This window comes from Pleurodeles waltl, chromosome 5 (assembly GCF_031143425.1).
Source record: "Pleurodeles waltl isolate 20211129_DDA chromosome 5, aPleWal1.hap1.20221129, whole genome shotgun sequence".
Taxonomy (NCBI): domain Eukaryota; kingdom Metazoa; phylum Chordata; class Amphibia; order Caudata; family Salamandridae; genus Pleurodeles; species Pleurodeles waltl.
Window position 1 is genome coordinate 974,764,655 of NC_090444.1, and position 14,298 is coordinate 974,778,952.

The 14,298-nt window shown below is 43.3% G+C and overlaps 1 protein-coding gene across 1 annotated transcript in view; it reads right to left on the reverse strand.

Annotated features, from left to right (window-relative positions):
- Positions 1 to 4,116, reverse strand: part of FUCA2 (alpha-L-fucosidase 2) — a 214,354-nt gene extending 210,238 nt beyond the window's left edge. Inside the window, exon 1 of the mRNA XM_069235122.1 lies at positions 3,788 to 4,116. Within this exon, the coding sequence (XP_069091223.1) occupies positions 3,788 to 3,993 (206 nt within the window). The 5' untranslated portion in view covers positions 3,994 to 4,116. The remainder of the gene's footprint in view (positions 1 to 3,787) is intronic.
- Positions 4,117 to 14,298: the final 10,182 nt, after the last annotated feature.

A 14,298-nucleotide genomic window follows, 5' to 3' on the forward strand; every position in this document is an offset into this window, starting at 1 on the left:
CTTCCGCTCCTCTCTCCTCCCTCCCCGTCCGTCCTCTTTTCTTTTTCTGTCTTCTTCGGCGCGTGAGTCAGTTCCGACTGCCCCTTTGACTCCGGAAGTTCAAAGGGATTGGCTGCTCCGTCCTTCATGACCGGGGTAGAGACGGCAGAGACAGCACATGTTGCCGTTACGGATGGGCCGAGCAGCGCCGGCCCGTCACACCAACAACTCCCTGGACAGCTCCTAGTCGCTTCTGCAGCAACCACAGCATGGAGACAGCCCTCCTGGCAGCCACCAAGGACATCTGATTACTCCTAGACTGCAGCCACACTGCAGCGTTCATACTCCTCAACCTCTCAGCAGCTTTCAACATGCACCTCAACTAGAAACATCAAAAAACTACAACTCATCCAGAACGCCGCGACATGACTCATTCCCCACACCCAGACCACATCTCCTAACACCTGAGGAACCTCCACTGGCTACCGGTCGAGAAGCTAATCACCTTAAAGCTACTCACCCACACATACAAACCATACACAATGCAGGACCAGCTTACCTGAACCACTGCGTCTCCTTCCACACCCCTGCCAGATCCCTCTGCTCTGCCCAGATGGCCCTGGCCACCATCCCTCGCATCCTCAAATCCCCCGCCGGAGGATGATCCTTCACCTACATTGCAGCAAAGAGCTGGAAAAACCTCCCTTGGTACCTCAGACAAAGCCTGTCGCTCTCCACCATCCTTCCCCCCCAGCGCCTTGAGACCCTCACGGGTGGGTATCCACGCTTTACAAAAACTGATTGAACATGGAGCGGCTTTCAAGCAGCTGCATCGCATTTCTCTGAATGTGCTGCCCCCAGGACACAGCAAGTTTGTGGCAGCCCTAGGGGCGGCTCATTCATTGTAATAGTCTGCAATGTCTCTGTTTGCGTCCAGCACCCCTTCAAACAGCCCAAGGTGTGCTCAGGGATGACTAATTAATATTTAAAAGAAGGGTTTCTTGCCTGTCGAAAAGGGTTATTTCGTCAGGTTTCACAGCAAGTTTTTAGGCTTCTGTACACAGGCTACACTTGGTAGGCCTGAAGCTATATTTTACATGCTTACCCTGAGAATGGCACAAACGGTGCAGCTGTCCACAGATGTCATATAACTACTAGGCCCTGGGTGAATTTTCTACACCATTTACTGGGTAGGGACTTATAAGCAAGTAAAGATTTCAGTTGGGATAAGCAAATTTAACAATGTTTAAAGGGTCAGAGCACACACACGCACTGGGGCCCTGGCAGCAATGCCCTAGCACGCAGAGTCAAAAAAACAGCAAAAATTGAGCCAGAAAAAGCTGAGGTGACATGCAGAAAAGGTAGATTTACTACAAAGGCATTAATAACGTTTTATGTCAGAAAGGAAGACCCATCTATTGACTGAACTGCATAGTGTGGCACTGGAAAATATGAAATCAATTCTGGCTCCCCTGCATGACCAAATTGTGTGATCGTAGGCAAATACTTTATATCAATTACCTCTTTTTGGTTCATTATCACATATGGGAGCACCTTCAAATATGAGTTCAGTGTGTGTGCTCTGCAAAAACCTCTGTGTTTGATTTAATTGCCCGTAATGCTGATCCACCTACAATACAAATCTAGGCCACTTATAAGGGCACACATGACAACCGATTAGTCTTCCAGTTAACTAACAGCATTGTCCTCGGGGTCAGGGTAGTTTCTCCGTTCATGATCAAAAGCTCGCCCTTTTAATAAATACATATTCTCCATTACAGAAGTACATTTTTTTAAATTTTGAAGACACCGTATCATATTCTAACATGACGTGTGTTGCATGATTTACATGCCAAACATTTTCAGAGCTCTGTTCTCCCTGTAACTTTGTTGAATCGCCCCCCTACCCATTTGCAGCACTGTTATTAGTGAGACCGGGGTGGGCTGAAATAAAACTCCAAGTAACGAGCGCCTTGACTCATTGTCCCTTCAAAGAAGTTTCTGATGAATACAATCGCGTGTAGTTTAAACGCACAGTGTCTCTAAACTGGCTAAGTGCCCGGTGTTTACTTACCCTCAGCTAGTGCTGAAGCAGGTGCCTTGACTAGAAATTATTAATGAGTGTTTATGTATTTTGAATAATTGAATTATGTAGAAAATGAAATAACGTAGAAAAATAATGCATGCGTTTGAAAATGTGACCTTGAAGAATGGCCACCAGTGTTCACGAAATGTACTAATTAATGATTAATAATGATGAAATATTGAAAATGTATTAGATTAATGTAGTACTATGTCATATTTAGGGTTATGAACTATGCTCTAGCTTATAAATCATAGGCCTTAACTTAGCGAGTGTCTTGGCCTAGTTTTGCCAGGCCACATTCAGAAGCTGTATTTCTTAGCGTTTAATAAATTGCTGACAGAGTGAACTAAACTGTGAAAAGTCCATTGTCTTATTAAAAGTGCTTAACCGAAGCTTTCTGTGGGAACCGACGAACAGGAGATGATGTCCCTAGTAATGTAACGATTTATGTGTAATGTGTGTGAGATGTACTTTCCCAGGATGCGAACAATGACGACACTGACTGGAGATGAAAATGCAACAAATTTGTTACCTGACGAGCCGGATGATGAGGACATTGTAAAGTGGATCAACTTCATGAGAAGAGTGAAATATTAGAATTCATAGAATTGGTATAGAATTATTATTGGATATTTTATAAACGTACGATTGACTGACCAATGGGGAATTAGGATATAGTTTAGGTGACTTTGATATAACAACGCAACAGAGGGAAAAAGACTTCAGATCTTACCCCGATATGAGATGCGATTTGAGAGAAGAGATTCGAGATTCTGTCATTGGGCTCATAGCCTGATGCTTTGCTGATCGATTTATGACCTGAGGACGAAGAATGATTCTGCTTGCTAACCCATACCGTGGATACGTAGATATGACAAGGTGACTGAATTTGCGTTTTTATGCCTTTTCTTTCTAGGTACCAACTGCGCTGACTTGATAGGTTCCCTAGCTAAATTTGTGTTCTAAATTGTTTTGCAGGAAGCCCAACATGCTGATGCTAATCTGTGTTAGTTGAGGCTATTCGTATGACGATGGACGAATTACAGGGACAAATGATTGATGAATTTTCTGGCGGAATTCTATGTATCACATATTGTTATTGCAGCTGACTCTGCTTTTGATTTACACCATTGCCTTAGAATGTGTTGTGATTCAAGCTTTGATTAAATTGCGTTTCTTCTGCCGCTTTGGTCAACCAGTATTGTTCTTATATGAGTTTCGTTTGATATTGAGATTAATCTACATGACCTTAGCATTGTTAATATATGGGAAATAAATTTACTAAACGTATACTAATGGTGTGGTTATTCATGGCTGAAAGGTCATGGTGCGTGATTTTTACTGACTCCATTGATTATTGATTTTGACTAATGATTATTGAGTGTTGATTATTGTTCATGTTTCGGAGCTACAAATGAGTCACAAGGTTCATGGACCTATTCCCGTCCCCTTGCAAGTTTACTTATTAAGGTCAGGCGCTCTAACACTAGTCACCCTATTGTTCACTCTTAGGTTAGTATTTCCTTTGCTCTTTTCTGGATGCAAGTACAAAAATAAATCACTGAACTGACGTACTACACCATTCACGTGTACCCCCACTACACTTTATCCAGAGTGTTTTATCGCTGACTTCAGGAAAAAAAATATATTGTTGTACATCGGTCCCACCCACCACAGCACGGGCTACTTTCCCCATGATGTATGCATAATGGGTCTTCTTACCAGAACCACTCGCTTCCGAAGCTGGGTACAGAGAACACCCCCCAGTGGATGAAGATCCCGAACTTGGCCTCATCATACCAGCTTGGGAGGGGTCTGGAGTCCAGCGATTCCCAGGTAGGCTCGTAGTTGTCCCCGCCCACCAGCGGGGTCCAAAATAGTAGCGCGAGCGTCAGGAGCGGAGGGATACTTCGTGTGACTGAGCCCATTCTGACTGCAGCGGACGTAGTTAGTGACCGATCCCAGGCGGTAGCGTCGTCGTAATTTTCGTTCAGTGCCCTCGCATTTGTGTTCCTTGGTCTCCGGTCCACTTCCTCCTACTGAGCGTATTCCTCACATGACGACGTCAGGTGACACGCAGTAAAGTTAAAAAACAAAGGCGAGGCACTGTGCCTGGGGCCCCGGGTCAGTTTGCGTGCAGGTTGATTGTTAAGAGTTTTCATTTTAGCCAACCAAGTATGTTAATGGGCCGCACGCTCTACTGCTTGTGTTTATCAAATGACCGGCCCAAATGCTATTTTTTTTGTGGCGACTCGATACATTAGCGGAGAGATCCTCATTCTGATATTCTGTGCACGCCGTAAGCATTGAAAATATTATTAGGCATTTATATAATGCAAAAAAACAACATAACGTGTAAAAAAAAAAAGGAAAACCTCTCATCGAAAACGTGTATTTATTTAACATACTGAAATGTTTCAACTTAGTACATCACATTATATCTCTGCTTCCAGAGGTAGTTTTTAAAAACAGGGGTCGAAGTGAATTAAAAAAGAATGAGAACAGTGATCTTTGGTAAAGTTTGGGCGGGTTCAGTTAGAGTGGTGGTTGGGTCAGAGACGTTTCTACAAAGGACAATATATTCTCTATTTTGTTTGCCTCTGTTGGGACAAAAAGTTATTTGGCTAGTAAATTATGTTTGTGCCCAACCGTACTGTTGTCTGGATTTCTAAAACCTATTTTTGTTGTCATAGGGAAACGCAAACACGGATCATGCGTGGTCTGTTTGGACGGGGAGGAGCGCCCAAAGTGCTACTCTCAGTGGTGGAAGTCTACCGCCTTCACCAAGTATTGGGAAGTATGGGTGTGGTGGTAGTGGCAGCATACCATGTAGTGATCTTTAGGAGTGAACTGGTCCTTTTTACTCTGTCACTGGAATAATGCCTACAGGCTCACTCACCTTTTAAAGTTCTACAGCTGTGTGCTTAACTCACTCTTGGCTTGCAACAAATGGATGTAAAGTGGGTAGTAGTCACTGCTGGATGTATGTGTGTCTGGGAAGGATACAGTACAAGGGTAGAGCAGTACTGTGCCGTACATGAAGGGTTAGTGCATGTACTGAGTGTATATATGCTTGCTAGAGGTTAAAGTGGGTGGGATCAGAGGGCCACAACGTGCCCATGCTTTCTTTGATTTATAAAAAAACATTCCCCTATCAGCTGAAGTGTCATTCAGTGCGTCTCCTGTACTGTGAAGCCAAAGCTGAGCAGTCCGCTAAACAAGCCTTCCTGGCAGGGTGCCTGCTTGCCTGAAAGAAATGCAAATATGCACAAAAATTTGAAAATGTAAAGGATGCTTGGGAGCCGGTATTGGTTTTATTTGATTGAATCACTTGAAGCTTTGTGATGAAGATTTATTCTTTTTTGAGAGGTAGTGCAAAGAGTTAGCAACAGAGCTGTGGAGGGTGTGATTTTATTTGTAATTGTATTTATAATAGCGCTTGCTACCCCTGACGAGGTGTTGAAAGGACAGTTATATTAAAAACTACATACAGTCTGGGTATTAATAATATCTATATTTTGGAAGCACCATTTTATATTAAACCTTTTTGCAAATTTTGTAGCATTCCATATTATACTGTGTGTAATGCAAGCTTAAAAATGACTTACATTGTCCCAGTGCTTTCTGTCACAGGGTGTGACTTCATACCACTAAAAATACACAAGTCACTATTCTCCACTGCACCATCAAAGCTTTATTTCTGTGGCTCCCTGGTTACACATAGACTTCTGCTGTGAATGAACTAATAGAAGTTTCATAAAATTTGATATAGTGCATTTTCCACTGAATAACTTTTTTTTTTTTTAATTTTAATTTGAGCAGTGCATTATTTTATATGTAGCTACCTGACGACAAAAGAGCAAAAATGCTTACAGAATGTTTTTTTTTTTTTACCAACACCTTTGACCCTGCACCCATGCTCACTGACCCCCACCCATTGCATGCAACATCATAATTCCCATACCTTTTTAATGCACTTCGACCACTGATACTTGCAGTGATTATATTACATGAGGGATGTGGTGCTGTGTAGTTCGTGCACAATGAAAGCATGTGCTGGCTATATGTATGCTTGCAAGAAATACAATACACAAAGAGTTGTGCAGCATGTACATGGTGAGTGTGTGTGCCAGCAGTGAATGTCTTTGCAAATCGCACACCCCGGTACAGTATAGAAAGGCTACATTACTCGACAGTGCACAAAGATTGAATGTGTGCGCTGAAAGTATGTGTGTCTGTAGTGGCACAATGTATGGAGTTAACAGTGCTGTACAGTATGTGTGCTGTAAATGCACACTGAGTATAAGTGTGGCTGTAATGGTATGTTACATGGAGGACCTTGAGTTCCATTTTGGTAATCCCAGGCCTGCCTTTTGAAGATAGGAGGATTAGAGGAATCCCAAAATAGATTTGTGCATTGCTGCATTCCTGTGAACTGGGTGGGTGCACACTGGAGGAAGGGAGGAAAAGATTTACCCTTTACACTTCAAAATGGTGCTCTTTGATGCAGTGATAGATCATAAGGAAGGGGTATGGACACATCTCAGGAAAGAGATGGGGTTGATGAGGGTATCATAAAGTGTAAAGCTGGGAGCCCAGGATTATACTTTTGATGGACATATCGCTGTGGCTGACATCCAGTTATGAAATCTGGCCACTCCCATAAATTGTGCTGTGGAATAATGAGCTTCAGTCTTTCCTACTGTGACAGGCAACCTTTCAAGAGGGAAGAAAATAAGGAAAATGTACACTTCAAAAGACTCTGCCCCTAAATCACATATGGTGCCTGGAAAAGTATAAGAAGGGGTGGTTAAGACTCAAAAGTGTGTAATCCACCAAGCAGCCAGACAGGCTGTGTGAGAACAGGAAGCTCTGCAAGACTTGCCAGTGACCATGACTGGGGTCTTCTAATCTCCCTGCTGGGTGAGGGGACATCATCAAGGAAAAACAAGACCACCTGCCCTGGAGCATCAGCAACTGCCTGCTTGCCATTACCACTTTGGCCTGTAAGGAAATTGAAAGCATTAGTGGGAGCGAGGTACAGTGGGGAATGCTACCAAGAGCACTCTCTGAGTGAGGTTTGAGGGAATGGCTGTCCACTAATTAGCCATTGGCCATGTACAGTGTTGGCTCACCAATACCCTGTGTACCAGCAAATGGCTGCCTTGGAATGAGCTGTGTACTAAGCGCCATGCAGGATCTGCCAAGCCCGCTCCCATGTTGAGATGAATCCAAATGCCAGAGAGGGCCACAGTTGAAATTTCATTTCAAAATACTTTTTTTGGTTACTGTAACTAACAAAGTACGCAGTTAAAAAACACACATAAAAATACTAATAGTACATGAAACTAATCTTTATAAGTTGGAATAAAAGTTAAAACGTTTTGTTCAAAATAAAACTCATTTCTATAATCTCTTAGGCCCTCCAATATGGTGGTAATTTTATAAGGGGCACGATAATTAAAAAATATCAGTCTCCGTTGGTTGAAAGATGTCTTATAAGGCACCTACACAATCAGTCGACCTAATCTGTCCGTTGGGTAAAAACCATAGGTGGTTAAAGTGCTACATGCAGTAAAATACCACAGTACCCCACATGAACAGACCAGACGAGTTGTACAATTGTCAGAAACCGTCATCAGAAAATCTTGATATTACAACCAAAACAGCAAACTCATTATCGGAGTGCGTAAGCCATCCCCCCTTATGGTGAAGGCAGAAACTTTGCACGTTTATACATATGCGAAGTAAGAAACAACTTACTGCAAACACTATGGGATCCAAAGAATCCGCATTCTGGATTGTCATGGCTACTGAATAGTGAGATCTTCCCATGTTCAGGCATATCTGCCATTTTCATTTACAACAAGGTCCATCCTACTCGGGGCAGACAAACAGGATGGAGCTGAGGCACAAACAGGCACAAACAGGGCACAGGCTGGAAGATGGATCTTTCTTTCACTTCGAGCTAAAAGACATGAGAGGTAGACAATCCAAACAAAACCGCATGTATGGGCTTTTTGCTAAGGGATGGGTGATGGTATCCAGGAAGACCTCAAACTGGTGGTTTAATGTCAACTTTAAAAAACGCATAGATAAGTGACCACCCTACCTAGTTAGGATCTGCCAATCATGGGCATGTGCCCAATAAGAGGATTTCAAAATGATGATCTCTGATCTCCGAAAGTCACTGGGTTCCTTCCAGAGTCTAGCCAACCCAAGCTTCCTTAACCCGCTAGACACAAACTTCACCCAGGAAATTCCTGTAGCACCACTCTTATGTACCATGAGCTTCAAGAATAGTTGTTGTTCAATTGTTTCACATTTTCCTAAAAGCAGAGTCAACAGAACTAACACAATAAATGGATAAACATTGCAAATACCTTATCATTTCTAATAGTAATTATTTCAGCATCCAACATTTGTGCACAGTATTACAATACAGCATAACAGAGAAAACAAAATGATGTGACAGTTTAATATAACAAACAATTACAATTAGATGTAGTTTTTATCATATCAAATAATGCTATATTTATCAATAGTAAAAGGTAGTTGGATATTTCCATCCCTGCCCCCCAAGGCAGGGATGGAAGGGGAAGCCCTTCCCCTTCCACCCCCGCCCCCCGTGACGCGCGCTGATTGTCACAAGGCCTCCTCCCATCGCACTGGAAGCTCAGCTTCCAGCGCGATCGGAAGAGAAATGCAAAAGCATTTCTCTTCCGATCACGTGGAGGCCGAGAGACTTCAAAGGGAAGGAAAGTTATTTCCGTCCCTTTGAAGTCTCTCTCAGCTAAAACGCCCACTAGACACCAGGGATTTTTTTTTTTGTTCAATGAAATAATTGTTCCTATAATTAGGCCGATCTGCCCCCAGGGGGGGCAGAAACCTCTAGGCACCAGGGATCCTTTTTTGTTTTTTTTGTATTTTTGAGGTGGGGAGCGAACCCTTAGGCAAGGGTCGCTCCCCTAGGGGGTAAATTATATTTAGGCCATTTCCGCCCCCCTTGGGGGCAGATTGGCCTATTTTTATGAGGCCATTCTGCCCCCAAGGGGGACAGAAACCACTAGACACCAGGGTTTTTTTTTCTGCGAATTTCACGCAAGGGGAGCGACCCCTTAGGCAAGGGTCGTTCCCCTGGGGGGCAAATTTATTTTAGGCCATTTCTGCCTCCCTGGGCGCAGATCAGCCTATTTTAATTAGGCCGATCTGCCCCCAAGGGGGGCAGAAACCACTAGGCACCGGGGATTTTTGTTGTTGTTGTTGTTTTACAGATGGGGAGCGACCCCTTAGGCAAGGGTCGCTCCCCTGGAGGGGCAAATTGTATTTAGGCCATTTCTGCCCCCTTTGGGGGCAATGCGGCGATGTTAGGTCAATAAACCACTAGGCACCGGGGATCTTTTTTTTTTGCGCCAACGTCACGAATTGGGAGCGACCCCGTTGGCAAGGGTCGCTCCCCGGGTGGGTGGGGGCAAATTTATTTTGGGCCATTTCTTCCCCCCTGGGGGCAGATCAGCCTATTGTTATTAGGCCAATCTACCCCCAGGGGGGGGCAAAAACATCTAGGCGCCAGGGCAAAATAAAATGTGTGTTTTTTTTTTTGTTTGTTTTTTTAGAGATGGGGAGCGACCCATTAGGCAAGGGTCGCTCCCATGGGGGGCAAATTGTATTTAGTCCATTTCTGCTCCCCTTGGGGGCTAATCTGCTGATTTTAGGTAAATCTGCCCCCAAGGGGGGCAGAAACAACTAGGCACCGGGTATCTTTTTTTTTTTTGCGCCAATGTCACGTAGGGGGAGAGACCCCGTAGGCAAGGGTCGCTCCCCGGTGGGGTTGGGGGGGGAATTTATTTTAGACCATTTCTGCCCCCCTTGGGGGCTAATCGGCTGATTTTTAGGTAAATCTGCCCCCAAGGAGGGCAGAAACAACTAGGCACGGGGATCTTTTTTTTTTTGCGCCAATGTCACGCGGGGGAGAGACCCCGTAGGCAAGGGTCGCTCCCCGGGGGGCTGGGGGGGCAAATTTATTTTAGCCCATTTCTGCCCCCCTTGGGGCCGGCTGAGCTAGAGGCCAAAATCCACAGGTAGACACTTTGTAAAAAAAACACCTCTGTTTTGTGTGAAAAAATGTGATGTGTCCACGTTGTGTTTTGGGCCATTTCCTTTCGTGGGCGCTAGGCCTACCCACACCAGTGAGGTACCATTTTTATCGGGAGACTTGGGGGAATGCTGGGTGGAAGGAAATTTTTGGCTCCTCTCAGATTCCAGAACTTTCTGTCACCGAAATGAGAGGAAAAAGTGTTTTTTTGGTCAAATTTTGAGGTTTGCAAAGGATTCTGGGTAACAGAACCAGGTCAGAGCCCCACAAGTCACCCCATCTTGGATTCCCATAGGTGTCTAGTTTTCAAAAATGTGCTGGTTTGCTAGGTTTCCCCAGATGCCGGCTGAGCTAGAGGCCAAAATCCACAGGTAGGCACTTTGCAAAAAACACCTCTGTTTTCTGTGAAAAAATGTGATGTGTCCATGTTGTGTTTTGGGCCATTTCCTTTCGTGGGCGCTAGGCCTACCCATACAAGTGAGGTACCATTTTTATCGGGAGACTTGGGGAAACACAGAATAGCAAAACAAGTGTTATTGCCCCTTGTCTTTCTCTACATTTTTTCCTTCCAAATGTAAGTCAGTGTGTAAAAAAGACGTCTATTTGAGAAATGCCCTGTAATTCACATGCTAGTATGGGCACCCCGGAATTCAGAGATGTGCAAATAACCACTGCTTCTCAACACCTTATCTTGTGGCCATTTTGGAAATACAAAGGTTTTCTTGATACCTATTTTTCACTTTTTATATTTCAGCAAATGAATTGCTGTATACCCGGTATAGAATAAAAACCCATTGCAAGGTGCAGCTCATTTATTGGCTCTGGGTACCTAGAGTTCTTGATGAACCTACAAGCCCTATATATCCCCGCAACCAGAAGAGTCCTGCTGATGTAACGGTATATTGCTTTAAAATATCTGACATCGCAGGAAAAAGTTACAGAGTAAAACGTGGAGAAAAATGGCTGTTTTTTTCACCTCAATTTCAATATTAATTTATTTCAGCTGGTATTTTCTGTAGGAAACACTTGTAGGATGTACACAAATGACCCCTTGCTGAATTCTGAATTTTGTCTACTTATCAGAAATGTTTAGCTTTCTGGGATCCAGCATTGGTTTCTCACCCATTTTGGTCACTAACTGGAAGGAGGCTGAAAACACAAAAAATAGTAAAAATGGGGTATGTCCCAGTAAAATGTCAAAATTGTATTGAAAAATTGGGTTTTCCAATTCAAGTCTGCCTGTTCCTGAAAGCTGGGAAGATGGTGACCTTGCCAGCGCAAACCTTTTGTTGATGCCATTTTCAGGGAAAACACCACGAGCTGCCTTCTGCAGTCCTTTTTCCCATTTTTTTGAAAAAAACAAAATGTTCTCTGTATTTTGGCTAATTTCTTGGTCTCCTTCAGGGGAACCCACAAAGTCTGGGTACATCTAGAATCCCTAGGATGTTGGAAAAATAGCACGCAAATTTGGCGCGGATAGCTTATGTGAACAAAAAGTTATGAGGGCCTAAGCGCGAACTGACCCAAATAGCCAAAAAAAGGCTCGGCACAGGAGGGGGAAAAGGCCTGGCAGCGAAGGGGATATAAAGAAAGCAGATTAGCTACATACGAGATGTTGATGAATGATGACGGACTTCCCCCCCTGGTCAATTCTTACTTCACAAATCAATACTCACCGCTCTTGGACACCACTGGGGGGGACCTGACCACAGAGCTGCCCATACATCTTACGGTCCCATAATTACATGTGATGGGTCGGGGACAGCACCTCATACATTGGTTTGCAGACTCACTGCACTTTCACACTATCCCACAGCTTCTGAGCCTCCGACAGCACTGGGAGACAGATCTAATACACCCCTGCACTGAGAAAGCATTGGCTGCTTTACAAGAAGGCCCACGACATGTGCCACACAATGCCCGTTTTAAACTAATCCAACTTTATCTAGTCTACAAAGCCTATCTCAAGCCAGGCCACCATCAATAAATCCTATAATCGAAACGATGGCACTTGTCCATGATGCGGTAATTTAGATGCTGGCTTACTACACATGCTTTGGACCTGTCCGCACTTGCATTCATATTGGACTAACATCACAGCCAGATTAACCGCCTGCACCGAACGCCCAGAATTGAATAAATGGTAGGTATGTCTAGTAGGATTGTACTGCAGGAGTAAGAAATACAGGGTTACTTCCAGATTTGGGTTTCATAGTGGCTAAACGCCTCATTACCCGCAGATGCAATTCCCCTGAGCCCCCATTAGTTACCGCTTGGGAACTTTCAATGATCAATTGGGCACCAGTGTGATAATACAGAGAGAAGACACACTTGGTGTGCAGAAATACCCCATTGCTACTTATTGGGATACCATTTTAGTTAACTTACAATCTGCTTCGTCACATGGGACAGGAGGCGAAGTGGAGATGCACGGTGGGAGTCCAGGATGTGCAAATTGAAGCAACAAGCCATACTCATTAATTTTGTCGATTATGCTGCGCCTCTGTCTGAAGAATAGTTTAAGACATTACCCTTTGCTGATATGTGCAGTGATATATGGCAGTGCGGAACGAAGGGGAGGGACCCGAGGTTGATGTGAAGATGGGTCGCTTTAGTTAAGTTCCTATGTTATTATGGTTGTAAGTTCATTAAAATGGTTGGATCTGTTAATATGACAAGTGCTGTTTTCAAAGGTGTGTTACCTTATCTTGGCACGTGAAGCCATAATATTGTATCATAGGAGATGCCACTATCCGATAACGCCTACCATATCACAGTGAAGACTTGAAAAATGTGACATCACTGGACTTAGGATCCAGAGGTACCATACTGAACAGTTACTGTTGTTCGCTTCAATGTGTACATCAAACCCCAGTCAGCATAATGCACTTGTAACAATGTGGTTTTAGACCTATAAGACATGCTACTTTGCTCCTATTCAATATATGACATGTATCCAATAATATATTGGTACTATCTAATTATAAAACTAATAAAAAGATTCAAGCAAAAAAAAAAGGTACAACCCATTACAGTAGTAAATTTTTGATCTTCTGGGACACAAGGGAGGACTTTCTTGATCATCCTCAGAATGTAGAAGACAAATGAGAACACAACACTCACCTGTTCTCTAAAAGTACGATTATTGTCCATAATGACTCCTAGATGTTTGGGTTTTATTTCTGATACCGGGAGGGAGCCTAACTCCTCTGTCCACCATGAAGGGGACAAGAAAGTAGGTTGGTTCCCAAACAAAATGACCTCAGTTTTACCTGAGTTGAGTATTAGACAGTTTCTGTTCGTTCATCTTCATATTGCTAACATGCAGTCATGAAATCTTTCTACAGTGCCTGTGACATTGGTTGCCACTGATATCACAATGTACCCGCATAAGAATTTAAGTTAAAACCGAATGATCTAATTAAGGGGGCAAGTGAGGTGACATAAATATTGAACAGCATCAGGCTAATTGAGGAGCCCTGCGGGATCCTGTAATGGACTTCCTCTCACAGTCTGTATTATACGAAGGACAGGTCATCAACTGTACAACTACTATATGCGTGTATTACACTTTCTCCTAGACTGAACACATCAGAACTAGTTAAATAAAATTTGATCATGTCCATTGCAGGATTGTGGAATTTAACAAAATATCTACTTGTCTATTGCATCATAAATCTGATTGTCCTGTTAAAAAAACACTTGTCCCTTTGGTGCCAGTTAGTGCGACGACAAATTATGGCAGCAATTTCATTATATAAGAGCTTTGATAATAGACTCTCTGATTATGCCAGGGCTCATACAATAGTACAGTTTGAATACTAGCAATTTTCTTTTTTACCACCTTTCCACATCACTTACTGGGGCTGGAAGTAGCGTTGAGCAATCGTTCCAGGGATGGACAGACCATTTGAATCTGTGCAAACCTACTAACTTTCATGTTTTAGGGATTTTCACCAGCTCTTCTTTGATCTTTTTCCATACTGTGAAAGGTTGGAAATGCACTCCTGACAAGGACAGGAGTAAAATGTTTCCCATGGGTGGGAAAAAAAGTGGTTGGAGGAAAATGAACTTGTAAAAGCTCAACAATTATTCAACTTAGCAAATATACGCATACGTATTTGCTTGTACTAAAATG